This window comes from Cavia porcellus, unplaced genomic scaffold (genome assembly GCF_034190915.1).
Source record: "Cavia porcellus strain 051 isolate PalLab524CR breed Dunkin Hartley unplaced genomic scaffold, mCavPor4.1 scaffold_10, whole genome shotgun sequence".
NCBI classification, from domain to species: domain Eukaryota; kingdom Metazoa; phylum Chordata; class Mammalia; order Rodentia; family Caviidae; genus Cavia; species Cavia porcellus.
This window is the reverse complement of record NW_026947493.1, coordinates 49,472,038-49,487,448: the sequence shown is the minus strand read 5'-3', so window position 1 is coordinate 49,487,448 and position 15,411 is coordinate 49,472,038. Positions and strand designations below refer to the sequence as shown.

Below are 15,411 nucleotides of genomic sequence, written 5' to 3'. Positions count from 1 at the left end.
TTTTTATCATTATTTAAAAAGTTTTCCAATTTCCATTGGGATATCTTCTTTTAGCCATGGATTGTTTGGGTTACTTTAATTCCCAAAGTTGTGATTAACTTTTTGTTTCTTTTTTCATTTACAGAGACTACAGTGTAAAATTTCATAGCAGCTGTGTAATTTCTTTGTCTCTTTATGAATTTCTGTTGTAGTCCTATTTTTCAGTTTTCTAATTTACTTTTTATATCTGTAGTATCTCTTACCATAAACATATGTATCTCTAAAACAGAATTACCCAACTCAGAAAACATGGACCAACTCCCAACTGCAAACATGTACTAATGAAAAAGAAAAGAAAACGTGCATGTGAATATAAGATGACTGTTGTATCTTTAAATATATATGTAGCTATATCACAGATATGTTTAAATCACTCCCAAGAGATAACCATAAAATAATTAACAATTTTTAAGCAAATTATGACTGATTAATCACTGTGGTTTACACAGATTAGCAATAAATAGTTGGTGTTATGCTTGGTTCACTGATGAAGAACCTGAGGCTTAGAGGTATAACATCATTTGTACAACTAGGAAGTAGAGTTGAGTTTCATATCCCAATCTGATATGAAAACTTTTATTCTTTACATAGTATTATTGTGACCCTATTAATTCTTTTCAAACACTAATTACTATAAATCTTTTAAAACTTGGAATACAACATGAGCATTAATTTGTACCAGTATGGATGTGAGCCTTTTCAGGTTATTAATTGAAACAAAGAAACTAAATGTAGTCATAAACAACATTAACTCTGTTGGGATACACATTTTCTTTTCATATAGGTAATAGGGGCTTAATTTTTTTTAAGAAATCAAATAATAAATAAGTGTATAAGGAAGTAGAGAGTCCTGTAAGAGTCTGCTATGCTGAGATAAGCCACCACTTACATTTTGAGGATCACTTTTTCCATATTTTTCTCTATGTACATTGTTACTTATGTATGTAACTTTATCTACATGGTGTTTTAGCTTGCTATTTTACTTTGAACTGAATTTTGTATTTTTAAAATATAGGGAATATAATACATTGTTTTATAGTGTAGGGTCTTCTTGGTTACCAAAGCAACTATCATTCATTTCTTTGTTTAATTTTAATAGGTCAAAGTAGGCAATGAAGTTGCTACTGGAACAGGACCCAATAAAAAGATAGCTAAAAAAAATGCTGCGGAAGCAATGCTATTACAGCTTGGCTACAAAGCGTCCACTAGTCTTCAAGATCAACTCGATAAGGTGCGAACTAAATTTTACATATGTGTGTGTTTTCTATCAGATTGTTAAAGTGGTCAAAAAACTCAGATCTTAAAGGGCATTACAGTATATGTCACTTTTAATGTTTTTGAGACAGTACTGTATATAAAATAGCTGTTTCAAGTACAAAATAACATCTACTAATTGGTGTTTCTGCTAGTCATTTTGTCTGTACACATTATCTTAATTTGTGTCTTTTAGGGACAGCTGTTAGCTTTATTTTTGGAATGTAGCTGAACACTGGAAATAAAAGTGTTGACTTACTCCATTTGGGCAGGAACTATATGAGACACTGTATAAACTCATTTTTTTATTTACTGTGAGTTTAAAGATGTCTCAGAGGGTATTTGTTTTCTGCGAAGACTTGTGTTCATGGCCCTCTCTTTCTTCTGCAACAGCTAATGACATCATTAACACCTAACCTGGTTGCAAGTGAAGCAGAGAACCCTGAATTCAGCTTGGTAGATAACTGGGCAAGAATGGGCTTCATTTTATTTTGTATTATGTTACCATTTTGTTATCTATGTATATGTAGAAATTATTTCTATGAAACACTGTATTTGTATGAAAATTCAAAATAAAACAAGCTTAATAATTTTTTTCTTTTTTTTTTAAATTTTATTTAAGGAGAAAAAGAAAAACAAAGCAGAGAAAGGGTACAAGTTATACAGATTTACAGAAAAAATAAACAGTAGGAAATCACTAGTTAATGGATTACATTTTGTCATCTTAGAAATAATTGTTCAAGTTACAAAATTAAAGCTTATAAAGTGGACATTCCAACAGTGAGACTGCAAACAGTTCTGTTCAATGATCCAACAAAATTCAGTAATATCATTATCTATCTTATACACTTAAATATACATGCAGTTATATCATTTAGAGCACTTTCTTTTCCTCTCTTTTGTACAATGACAATTACACATTTTGGGTTTTGTTGCTCCCACAGTTCTTACTACTTTTTTGGAAGAGAGTAGAACCAAATGTGACATAACAGAACAGTCAGTCAAATCAAAAGGGTGGACGTAATAGATAATGTAAAAGCATAATACTAGGTGATCAACAATGGTTACCATAATGCCTCCCGCTATCTCTAATAGAATTGCCTATATCATTAGTTATAATAAAATTTGAACAAAACAGTAAAGAACAAAACCAACAAAACCAAAACATTGGAGACATTATAGGTCTTCAAAAATAGATAATAGTCAACCAGAATGGGCGTCATAATGAATCCCACTATCTTCACACCTGTTGCCTAAACTTTCAAACCTGGTACTATCAAGCAAAACAGAATAGAGGAACATCAGTCAAAACAAGATGGTGAGAACAATACAGGGCTTTAAATCAAGATAATGGAAAGTCAAAGTGGGTTACTATAATATATCCTGCTATTTTTAAATTTATTTTTCCCTTAATTAAAAGGATAAAAAAGTAAATAATAAAATGGAGATTGAGATAAAAGAGGGCATAACAGCAAATCAGCGCAGATCAAAACGTAACCATTTAAGCAAAATAGTGTTTCACCACAAGATTATCCCGACATAAAAGTAGTTACCATATTGTCTCTTTCCTTGAAATCTTTGAGTATAACTTCGTATACTGTAGCATCAAATATATCAAAACAGTGTAAAACCCTTTAAGAGAATGACAGTATTACAGGGTATTTAGAATCAACTAACAGAAAATGAACAATGGTTTCTGTATAATCTCCTTGTCTATAAAAGGTTTTGCTTATACTATAATATATAATAAAATCCAATAAGATACCACCTGTTTAGACCAGTGGAGACAGAAGAACAAAAGCTTGATGAGACTTCAAAACAAGATGGTACTAAATCAGTATTACTTCTTAAGACGTCATTTTCTCCAAAATAGCTGTTCCTATCATCCAATCTTCTCTGCCTCATTTCTGTTGAGCTCTTTTTCTGTCATTAGTTGTCAGTTTGTCTTCTTCATTTTGTTTTCTGCTCCATTCATTGTGGCCTCTCTGCCACTACTTCTGGATTTTTCATATTTTTCTTTTTTAGAATATCTTGCAGTATTCTCTGTAGAGTTGAGTTGGTGGTTGCATATTCCCCTAGTTCCTCTTTATCCTGGAAGCACCTTGTTTTTCCATCAATTTCCAGAGATAGTTGTGCAGGATATATCAATCTTGACTAGAGATTATTATCTTTCAAAGCTTGAATTATTTCCCCCCACGCTCTTCGTGACTTGATGGTTTGTGCCGAGAAGTCTGCTGTAATTCTGATGGGTGTTCCCTTGTAAGTGATCTGTTTCTTGTCTCTGATGGCTTTTAGTATTCTGTTCTTATATTGGATTTCTGGAATTTTAATTATTGTATGCCGGGGTTGCTCTGTTTGGGTTGTAGGTGGCTGGGGTCCTGTATGCTTCATACAACTGAGTATCTTTACCTTTTGCTAAATTAGGAAAATTCTCCTGGATTATTTCTGTGAGTAGCTTTTGTAGTTTATTTGTTTGTGTCCCTACTTCTTCTTTTATGTTCTTAATTCTTAAGTTATAGACCCTCTTATCATCTTCTAGTCTTTGTATTATTGCTGTTTGTTTCTTTGTTAGTTTTAAGAAGTTTTTCATTTCATGCTCCCATATTACAAATCTGCCCTCCAGTTCAGATAATCTGTCCTTAGTTTCTTTCAAGCTGTTATGCCAGTTTTTGATAGACTTTTTAGTTTCCTGGTAGTCTCTTTGAACCTGCTTCACGTATTGTATGCTTTCTCTATTTTCTCCATTAAACAATTCTCCCCTCTTTTTCTGTTTTTCCATTCCACCATCTGTTTTTTCTTGGGTGGTGCTTAGCATTTCTCTAACTATTCTGCTTATGTCTAGCTTCGGGTCATTAATAACTTCATTCCTGAACTTGTCTATGAGGCTCTCGAGATAGCGCTTTATGTCTATTGGTGCTGTGTCTGCTGTTGTCTCTTTCTCAGGATTGGGGGCCGAGGAGCCTTTCTTGTTGCTGCCTCTTCCCATATTCTTTGTCCCTTATATATGCAAGCGTATATAGGAGGCCCAGCTTCCTTCCCTGTCAGCCACAGTGTGATTGAATTGCACCGGCTAGGTGTTCCTGCCCACTGCAGTGCACCAGGAAGTTGCAGACCAGGCAGCCTATGCGGGACCGCCCCTCCAGGTCAATCTACCTTCAGGAGCTGAGACCTGGGCTGTGCTAGCCTACTGGGTCTCAGCCAGCAGCGTCACGTGGGCTAGGCACTGCTCACCAATCCCGCTTGAGAGGGGGATACGTGACTGAAGTCACTGCAGCGCCCTGTTCCCGCAAGTCTGCCCGGTCCCAGAATGTCCTCTGTTGGAGTCTTCTAGACCGTGGAAGAGTCCCAGTTTTCCCTCACTCACCGGAGGTGGATGCATGGCTCCCCGCCCGTCCCGCTCTCAACTCCGTTCACTGATTCCCGTCCTCAGAGCTTCTGCGCATCTCTCTCCCTGCCGAGCCGATGCAGACGCAGCGGCGGTGGCGAGAAACCCAAATCGCGGCTTCCAATGGCACGGGCTCCAGCTTCCACGCTGAGGCTTTATCTGTTCCTGTTATAGCACCAGGATTGCATTCCCAGTTGGTTTCTCTCAGCCCAGTTCGTTCTTGGGTCACCGGGGAATATCTCCTCTTGCTTATGATTCTTTACTCAGCACCATTCCTGAATTCTAAGCTGGGTGTTTCAGAGAGCCTCCATAGCTGCTGCTATCTGTCCGCCATGTTCTCCCGGAAGTCCAGACTGTCCACTTAATAATTACTTTTATCAAAAATGATATACTTTTTTTTTTTTTTTTGTCTTTTTCCTTTTTATCGGTACCAGGGATCAAACTCACGACTGCCTGCTTGCAAGGCAGGCGCTTATGCCGCTGAGCTGAATCCCCAGCCCCACAAAAGTGATATACTTTTGACCAGGCCTTTCTCATGTAAAGATTCTGTTTCAGAGCTATAGTTTCTATGAGAATTCATTTCTGAAGTTTAGAGTAAGAAACAGTCTTCTAGTTAAAAAAAAATTAGCTATACTATTTGAGGCAGCTGTGATTCTCTTTGAATGATTAAAAAAATCATTTGTCTATGTAGTATTGCTAGAGATTTCACTTGTTTTTATAACCTGGCTAGTCAACACATTTCCATCTTTTAAAAGTATTTGTAGTATGAAACCTAACATATGTTCAAGTTTCTGTAGATCTTATATTGTATATATTACTGTTTTAACACTTTTATATTGATTTAAAACTGGTGAGTGCTTTTAAAAATGTGTCAGAATAAATCTTTTCACAGGTACTTATTTATAAGTTAAATGAAACAAAACAAAACAGCATTAATTTCACTTATTTGAAAAACATTTTTTGCATACCCACTGTATTAGTCAGTCTCCAGAGAAGCAGAAACAACAGGATATGGAGATATATGTAATCCCCACATACATGTAAACATGCAGAAACTTTTAAAGAATTAGCCCATGTGAATGTGGAAGGTTGACTAGTCCCTGTCTGGTTAAAAGGGTTGTCAGGCTGGCTGGAGACTCAGGAAAGAAAGAAATATAGTTTCAATCCAAAGACAGTCTACTAGAGAATTCCGTCTTGCTCAAGGAGTTTGATCTTTTCTTCTATTCAGGCCTTCAGCCGATTGGAACAGGCCTACCTGTACTGTAAAGAGCATTCTGCTTTACTTAGGATTCACCAAGTTAAATGTAAATTTCACCAAAAAACTCCCCCACAGAACTACCCAGAGTAATATTTGATCAAATATCTGGGCACTGTGATCCGGGTAGGTTGGCACATAGTGCCCTCTGAATTCCAGGCCGCTATAACTGAAGATAAAGTGACTGAAAGTTGGATTGTACATTCAAGGAACTCAAACCATTGAAGTGTTCAGTGAGGGATTTTGATCCTGGAACAAAAATTATGGTATCCAGGAAGGCAGGGAACATGGGGCAAATCCGCAAGGTCAGGAAAAGCCGAGGTGACTTTTTATGTAAAGAGTTTGGGAAAGACTTGCACATGAAAGGGAGATGATCTGGTTTCTATTCGACAGAAGATAATTCCATAAGTAATGTGGAGAATGGATTTAAGCAGGAGGAGGCTGAAAGCAGGGAGGCCAGAGAGCAGTCACCTAGAAGTGCTCTGCTAAGAGATACGGAACTTTCGAACCTGGACCGCGGTAGCAGAGGAAGGGAGGTGAAGACGGTGGTGGTGACTCAGAAGCGTCCCTGGCAGATGTCAGCGAACAATGTGTGCAGTATGATCAAAGCTATGGTGAATGTTTGAATTAAAGTACTTTATTACAGTAAAAGACACATGCTCAGTAATCTGCCTCAAAATTCTCCCCCTCACTTCAAACACATTTATCCCATCATTCAGACCACACTAGAAACAGTTTTGGAAATCATCTTTCATTTCTTTAGTTATTTTGTCACGGCTGCCTTGATGTCCTGGCTCAGTTCACAGCTTTTACGCTGGTGATTTTGATGTCAAGGAAGAGCCAGATGTCCCATGGTGCCAGATCCTGTGACTAAGGCAGAACTCAGCACAGCATTCATTGTACTTTTGATGACACCTTGTAAAGACACTCACGAAAGAGGACCTCCATAACTGTCTCAGCAAGGTGCAGTGATGGGATAAGTGTGTTGAAGTGAGAGGCAATATTTTGAGGGAGCTTAATGGTAATGTAACTTTTAATGTAATAAAATTTTTAAAAATTAGATTCACTGTGTATTTCAGTCACACCTCAAATTTGGGTGGATACAGGAGGAAAAAAAAGCATAGGGGAGGATTAGGGAATGACTTAAGTACTGTATGAGCTGGTAGTCACATGCTACAGAAAGACAAAATGAAAAAAGGAATTAAATATATTGATTTGTCTATAAGAATATCTTTGGTATGTGTGACAAAAGCAATTTTTTAAAATGTGCAGAAGCAGTTTTTAAAATTTCAAAAAAAATTGAAGACACAGTTAAAAGAATTCAGAGTATAAAGAATGAAAAAAATCTCACTTTTTCATAATCCCAGCGGTATCTCTCATAATTTAATATTTGTATAGCATTTAGAATAATGTTTTAAAGAGTAAGTATTTCATAAGAGTTTGATAAGTAAAAATAAAATAAATATCCTTGGAGGGCCATTCTATACTTATACACCAGTATTTCCTACTTTTCATACATTTATTAATATGCAGTTCAGTACATTTTAAGTTTTTTTTTTTTTAAGACAAGGTCTCACTGTAGTCCAGGCTGATCTTGAAGTCATATGTAGTCCAGGCTGGCCTCAAACTTATGGCAGTTCTGGTTTAGTTTCTTGAGTACTGGGTACAGTGTGCACCAGCACGCCTGGCATTTCAATGAATTTTGACAAATTTAGATGCTTACTGATTAATCACTACCACAATTAAGATTTCTAGCATTTTTGTTATCCCCCAAAATTTCCTGATGGTCTTTTGTAAGTGTAATATGGTCCCTTGCCTTAATCTCCTGGCAAATACTGATCTATTTTCTGTTCTTTTTTCTTTTTGAGAATATCATACAAATTAAATCACACAGTACATACTTGTGTGTATGTAGGGTGTCTGACTTTTTTGTTGCTTGGTAAAATGCTTTTGAATCATTCACTTTGTAGCGTTTGTTGTTAGCTTGGTGCTTTTAATTGTCTTAATCTTTGCCAGAACTTGAGTTGTTCACACTTTGAAGCTATTATAAATAAAAGTGGTTACAAACAATATAAAGATTTTTATTTGTATATATTCCTTGCTATATTCTGTGTGTATGTATTAGTGTAATACATACATTTTTAATGAGTGCATAAGAAATTATGAAGCTATTTTCCCGATGGTCTGTACCACTTTGCATTCCTATCAGTAGTTTTAGGTAGTTCTACTTCTAGATTTTGGTGTTGTCAGTTTTGATTGCTTTGGTCATGTTGTCTCTTTGCATTTTAATATGCATTTCTCTAATAATTAATAATGTTGAGTATCTTATCTTGTGTTTATTTCTTCCTTGAAGTTTACTTCTTCTTAGGACTTTTGCCTTTTACAAGATTGGCTGGTTTGTTTTCTTTTCAGGTTGTAAGAGTTTTTATATATGTTCCACAATATATTTTCCCCTTGTGTGACTTTTTATTTTATAGTAATGTTGTTTGAAGAACAAGTTTATTTTTTGTGGTGCTGGAGATTAAACTCAGGGCCTTGTGCTTGCTAAGCAAATACTTGAGCACTAAGCCTTATTTTGATAGATTTTCCTTATCAAAATTGTCTTTTATAATTTGTACTGTATAAATTTTATCTAAGAAAACTTTGTGTCCTCTAAGGTGGCAATAATTCTCTGCTTGTTTCTATAAGTTTTTAGTTTTAGGTTTTACATTTAAACCTGTGGTATTCATACACCCATCCATCCTTCTTTCAGTCTGTGATGTGGGTTAAAACCAGGGCTGTGCATGTGAGGTACGTGCTGTATCTCTGAGCTGTACTCACGGCCCATGTTTTATGTAACTTTTGAATGCAGGTGCTAGGTTAAGGTTGAGCTACTTCCCTCCCTTCCTTTTGGCATTCCTTTCCTTTTTTTTTTTTTTTAAAGCATTTGGCTATTTAGCTGTTCTTGAATCATTTGAAAGATTAATGCTTTCGCCACTGAATTTCTGTAGTACTTTCATTGAAAAGTCAATTTGCCACATATTTTGAGGTCTGTTTTTTGATTGTTGATTTTGTTCTATTAGTCTATATTTCTTTCCTTAAACTGTTACAACTTTTTACTGCTTATAGCTTTTTTTTAAAAAAGGGCTGAAATTAGGTAAAGTGAAAAGTCCATCTGTGTCCTGCTTTTGGTTGCTCTAGAGACTCTGTGTTTCCATGAATGTATTAGATGTTTTCAGGAGGTTTAGCTGAGTGGCACAAGTGCCTGCCTGGCAAGCATAAGGTTGTGAGTTCGATCCCTGGTGCCAAAAAAAGAGAAAGTTTTCTACCAAAAGACAGAAAAAAAAAAATTGGTTGGAATTTTTATTGGGATTGTGTTGGCTTCATCTATGTAGAGCAGTTTTGTATGAATTGATCTCTTTAGGATATTGAATCTTATCTAAAAGGTCTTATTTCTCCGTATGTTTAGATTTTTGAAAACCTATCCTTGTAAAATATTTTTCAAAGAAATAGCATATATATTTTTATGTTTATCCTGAGACATTTGTTTTTTGATGCTGTTATTAATGGAATTTTTAATTCCAGTGTTTAATTTTGTTGCTACTATATAAACACTTGATTTTATATATTCACTTTGTGTCCTATAACTTTGTAAACTAAATTATCAGAGTAGCTTTTTAAATCTAAACTTGTAATTTTCTACATCAGTGATCATGTTCTGTGTAAATAAAGCTTTATTTCTTTTTTCCTAATCTATATAGCACTATTTATAAACAATTAGGACATTCAGTCCTGGATCACAAACCACTTTGCAAGCTTTTTGCTGGCTTCTCTCTGCAGGATGATATTCAGCCACTCACATCTGCTAAGCGTGTTTGTCTCCTGTCCAGATTCTAGACTTCAATTGATGTATCTCTTCTGCTTTTGTCTCTTTTCATACTCTCTGTGTGTTTGTATATTTATGGATTTTTGCATTACCAATTTATAGATATTTTGAGAAAGAGAAGAGATCACTTTTGTGATCAATTTGACGTGTTTAAACTGAAACCTAACAAAAGCAATTTTATTAGAGTATTGGGATAGAAATTACAGAGCAGTACCCTTGAGATTCATTTGAAGGTGAAAAATTAGCATAAGGACTGTAACTAGTACTTATCTTTAGTCATCAGGAGGAAAGGGATTAATAAAGGAGGAATGAAGTGGGCAATTTATTATTCCCTACTGGAACATAGTTCTCATGAGCCTTTGAGTGAGCATTTGTCTTATCAGCTTGCTTTTCCTCTTTCTAACATGACTTGTTCTAGCCTATCTATACTTTGCTCAAGTATGCAGACCCACAGGCGGCTTTCCTCTCATTCTGTGATCTTGTCTTGTACTTCCTAGAAAACATAGGAAGAGGAGGCTCCCTAGGCCTCTCTTCTGCCTCTGTAAACATTTGTTCTTCTTGTACCCTTGTATGCTGGAGGGAGCTCTCTGCATAATACTAAATCTAGTCAATTTGTAACTATGAGAAATGGCTAGGCACTGTGAGGAGCACGTTAGGAGGACTATATCATTTTGGGATTAGAATCTACAAATTTTCAATGTTATCAATTTGTAAATTTGGATAGCCCTTGGAATCTGGGATATAGAAGGGAACAAGACACATTGATTGGCCTACAGTTCGAGATTTGCAGGGTGGGTCTATTGAAGGACAAAGGGATAAGTAGTTGAGAACTGGAAGAAAATGTTTGATATGAATCCGCCTAAGGGAGGTAAGAAAGTAAGCTGTAAGTAGTATGATAGACTGGGAAAAAGCAAAGGCCTTGAATGACTTAATGAAATTTAATTAGAAAAACTGTTTACAGAAATAACATGATTCAGATATAAAATGGAAGAATCACAAAAAATAAGATTTGAGAGATGAATTGTCAAATGCCTGCTGAGTTTCCACTTTTCAGGGGATATATAATTGTTTTGACCTTGTACCTTGTACTGACCCTTTCCCCAGAGTCACCTGATGACAGCGAGCTCTGAATCCACGAGAAGTTTTGACTTCAGGCATAGCTTTCAGATGAGAATCATGTTATCTACTGGTTAAATTTCATAGTTACAAAGATCTTTTTATAAATGCAAAGTGAAAGAAGAAGTTAGTATTTTGAGTAAACAGATTTTGATTGACTCCATAAAAATGGAAATTCCCTTGGTTAGAAAGGCGAGAATCTGTGACTAATTGTGGAACTGCCCTGAGGTTCCTGTACACAAATATTTCTCTAGGAACCCAGGAAGGTCACATCAGATTGACAGGCGGAAACTGTTTTGGAAGCATCAGTAAAACTGAAGGGAAGGAAAGAATAAAAAAGAAAATTTGAATATATTTTATATTTTTCTGCTCACCTGGTTTCACACCAATAACTATTTTAGCTACTTTTTAAAGTCTCTTGAAAATGTCTTTGTCAGGTTTTCTTTCTTTTGTTTATTCTTTGATTTAGTCCTTTCCATCGTAACTATCGTTGAGCATTGTTCTTGTGAGGTCCAGACTCTCTACCTCACAGTGTTTTTCTTTCCTCTCTTAGATCCAGTTTATACTTCATTTATATTTTCCTACTCATTTTTTTCTTCTAACTCGTCAATCAGAAGGACATAGATTGACATCACATCCCCTGTGTGATTTCAGGCTAATTACTGAACCTCTCATTTTGGTTTGCTTTTCTGTAAAGTTGAATGTTAAAATATGTATCTTACCAGATTTTCCAAGGCTAATAAGACAGATTCTTAACCATGTAAAAACAGTATACTCCCAAGCGTTCTTTAAATCTGGTATTTACTATTCCTGCTAGCCAGTTTATCTGTACTGTGAAGGATGCCTGTGTTAGCGTTTTGTACACAAAGGTTACAGCAGTGACCTCTCGGGAAAATGTGATAGAAATTATTTTAAGTAGATATAAAAGACCTTTAAAGAAAGGAGATACTCACTAGTTCATATGAAACTGCTGGTTATTTCTAAGGTACTGTCAGCTTATTTTGCAGGATTCTTTATTTTCATTTTTGCTTCTGTTCTGCCACCCTATCTTTCCTGATACCCTTCAGTGCAGAATAAATTAGAGTGATAAACAAATTTTGAAAACAGAACATTGGTAAACTATTTACTCGAATTATATCTTTTGTTGATATTTATCATAAGACTTTTCCAGAATGGATATGTAACGTTTCTGTTAAAAATCTCACCTTAAGATTGATTAAGATCTTTTAGTCACTTTAGTACATGCAGTTATTATTATTTACTGTTTGAATAAAACTTATTTTTTAATCCTAAGTAGAACCCATTTTATATATAATATGCTGAATATGAGCTTTTCTTCATGCCTTAAATTATACATTTAAATGAGCAGATAAAAGCAGAAGGAGAAATAGGTAGAATGATTCACCACCTAACTGGAACGCAGTGGATGACACTGTGCACGTTAGTAACTCTTGTAGCTGTCATTCCTGCCTGAGAGTTGGAGCGAATACAAAGAACGACTGTATGAGAGACTGTTGCCTTGCTTAACTGCCCAGTCAACATTTTTTTTTTTTTAAATAAACTGTTTCCCTGGATATAACAATTGATTTACTCTTTTTAGACAGGGGAAAACAAAGGATGGAGTGGTCCAAAGACTGGATATCCTGAACCAACCAATAACAGTAAGTTCTCATTCTGTGTTACTTGCATTTGATATTCATCATTGGTACTGATTGAGATTGCTCTGTTACATGCATATTTGTGTCCTTAAAATTAGTAAACCATTATAGACTTACTATCATTTAATACATATATAGTGATGATATTTTTGTAGTTTTTATTGAAATGACATTGTTTAAAAATAAAAAAGTAATTATATGCAAATCAGTTAGCTCTCAAGTGCACTGTTTTCAGCTATGGTGTTTTAATGTACAGGTAAGTGTGTATGTATGTGTGCATGCATGTATGTGGTACTAGAGGTTGAACCTAAGACCTTCGTATTCAACTGTATTCCCAAACACCTTAAATTTTTTTTTAAATTTTGAGACAGGGTCTTGCTTAGTTTCTAAAATGCAGAGATTAGGTTCAGACTTACTATCCACTCAGCCTCCCAGCGTGCTGGGATTACAAGCATGCATCCACCATGGCTGGCACAGATTTTTAGGTATTTGTAATATGGATAAATATTTTTGTTCTGTTATGTTCACCTAACATTGCTATAAGCGTCTTTCACATTTTGCTGTCATTAGAATTATATACAATTAAAGTCACTGTTAATTAAAGACAATACTGTTCTACACAGTATTGTCAGACACTTAAAAATCAGTGTCGTTATTTTTTTTTCAAAGGTTTGTAAATAAGGCTTTGCATTAGTCAGGTATTTTTCTTTAACAACCCCCCCAGAGTGTGAAGCATCTTTTTTTCACTGAAGTGACCATTTTACCGGGAATCAATCAATTGAAGCATTTGACCAGCGAATATACACAATCTATGTCACTTCTAAACTTCCTTCTCTTCCTTACACCATCTGATGCTGAAAAGACTAGAATCTGCAAATTGGCAATTCATTTCTTGATGTTTTTAATAGTGAAATTAGTAACAGTTCTTATCAAAGCATGCTGATAAGAATGGAGTTGTTGGGTAATCAAAACTAACCTCTTGAGAGCAATATTTCAGTGAGGTCATTGACTCTGGGGTTATTTTCTGGAGTAATTTAAATTAATGTGCCTGTGAATCTTGGACTATATGCATAAGCATGATAACATGATGGGCTCATTTAGCACATAGCCCAGGGAAAAATGGAGCCATTTCAGCCTTAAGTGTTTATATTTAATTCCTTTGATGTTCAACTATATTGGTTTATAGTCACTTGGTAAGGAAATCAAAGAGACATTAAATTGATTGCAGTTTTATATAAAATACCACGGTGTCTGTTCTTAGTAAACTTGTGATGAGTGATGACTTCTTTATATGTGTCCTTCCCCCCTTTTGGGTAAAGATGATATAGTTCTATATACATTTGCCAGAAATTTCATTCTTACACTTTTTACCTGTACTTTTTTTACATGCACATTATGACCAAAGAATATTTATTCTTAGTTACAGTTCTATACTGTGTTTATTTTAAAGAATGTGAACATTACATATTTGAATATAGAGGTGATGTGATAATTAACTTGCCAGTTTTAACATGAACTCACATTATATACAACTTGCAAGCTATATATGTTTTTTTTTTCATTTCTTTCTTTCTTTTTTTGTTTTGCTTTTGGTCTTTTTGAGACAGGGCCGCACTATGCAGTTCAGGCTGGCCTTGAACTCACTTTGTAGCCCAGGCTGGTCTCCAACTTGCAGTGATCCTCCTGCCTCAGCCTCCTGAGTGCTGAGATTACAGGCAGTCAGTGACATTTTGGCCTTTGGCATTATGTGGTTTTTTTTTTTGTTTGTTTGTTTTTGGTTGCTAAGAGATTTTGGAACTGCTTTCCAAGTATGAAAGGAATATCACAAAGAGACCAATGAGTTTAAGTGATCAGACATATATGAGAATGCATAAAAATTTGTTGTAAACATGCTCAGAAGTGATAAACCTATTTGCAGCCAGATTAAAACTTAAACTGTGAAGGCTTGGGAATTCCTCTGGTCTATAGTGGTACAAAATGAGAATTTGAAACAAGAGGATGTTCCCTCATCCTTTCTCAGCTGTGAGGAGTAAGACAGCTGCCATGGAGGCTCTTCAGATGAACTGTAGGTGTGCCTGCTTCGGGGTACATAGAGGATGCAGGCAGCTCACCTCTCAGGAGTGGTAACTGTTTTGCTACCCAAGGCTGGCTCTTCCCAGTGAAGCCCCAGATCCTCCTGGAGCCAGCTCAAAGCTACTTAGGGAAAAATTGGTTTCTGTTAGGAATTGACCACGGAGGTGGTGAACCTGAAAATTAATCTAAATTCATATATTATGGTAACATTTAGGTAAATTCTCTTGTACTTACTTAGTCCCTTGAGGTCGAAATTTTGCTATTTTTGTCCTGTTGAGGAATACTTATGTTAGCATTTTGCAGGCAGAGTTTGGAGCAGAGATGTCTGGAATGCCACATATCAAAGAAAACACGAATTTGAGGTTGCCAGTGCAAGCTGCCTCAACTGGCATGTTGTCTGACCTTTAACATGTTACTTTACAGAATATTATTCAGTGTGCTGTTAAGAGTTTTCATACCCATGTATAATGTTGAGACTCATTAATTATGCAACAAATATCTTTGGAAAAGGTAACATGTTACTTTGTGTCATCATGACGTGACTCTTCATTGTTTTTTGGTTTTTTTTTTTTTTTTTGGTCATACTCTAAAATTGTAATTTTGAGTATCAATTTTCTTTCTTTCTTTCTTTCTTTTTGGTATTTGGGATCGAACTCACAACCTTGTACTTACCAGACAAATGCTTGATTTGATCCACTGAGCTAAATCCCCAGCTGAGTATCAAATTTCTAACCAGTCATTATTTCAGTTAATAATACAAAATTAA

At 35.5% G+C, this 15,411-nt stretch overlaps 1 protein-coding gene across 4 annotated transcripts in view; it reads left to right on the top strand.

The window, feature by feature from the left end:
* The window catches only part of Stau2 (staufen double-stranded RNA binding protein 2), a 261,902-nt gene that overhangs the window by 106,130 nt on the left and 140,361 nt on the right, over positions 1 to 15,411 (top strand). For all 4 annotated transcript variants that reach the window (XM_013143908.3, XM_063257458.1, XM_013143909.2 and 1 more), the window contains 2 exons: positions 1,139 to 1,270; positions 12,515 to 12,575. In XM_013143908.3, the coding sequence (XP_012999362.1) occupies positions 1,139 to 1,270; positions 12,515 to 12,575 (193 nt within the window). The remainder of the gene's footprint in view (positions 1 to 1,138; positions 1,271 to 12,514; positions 12,576 to 15,411) is intronic.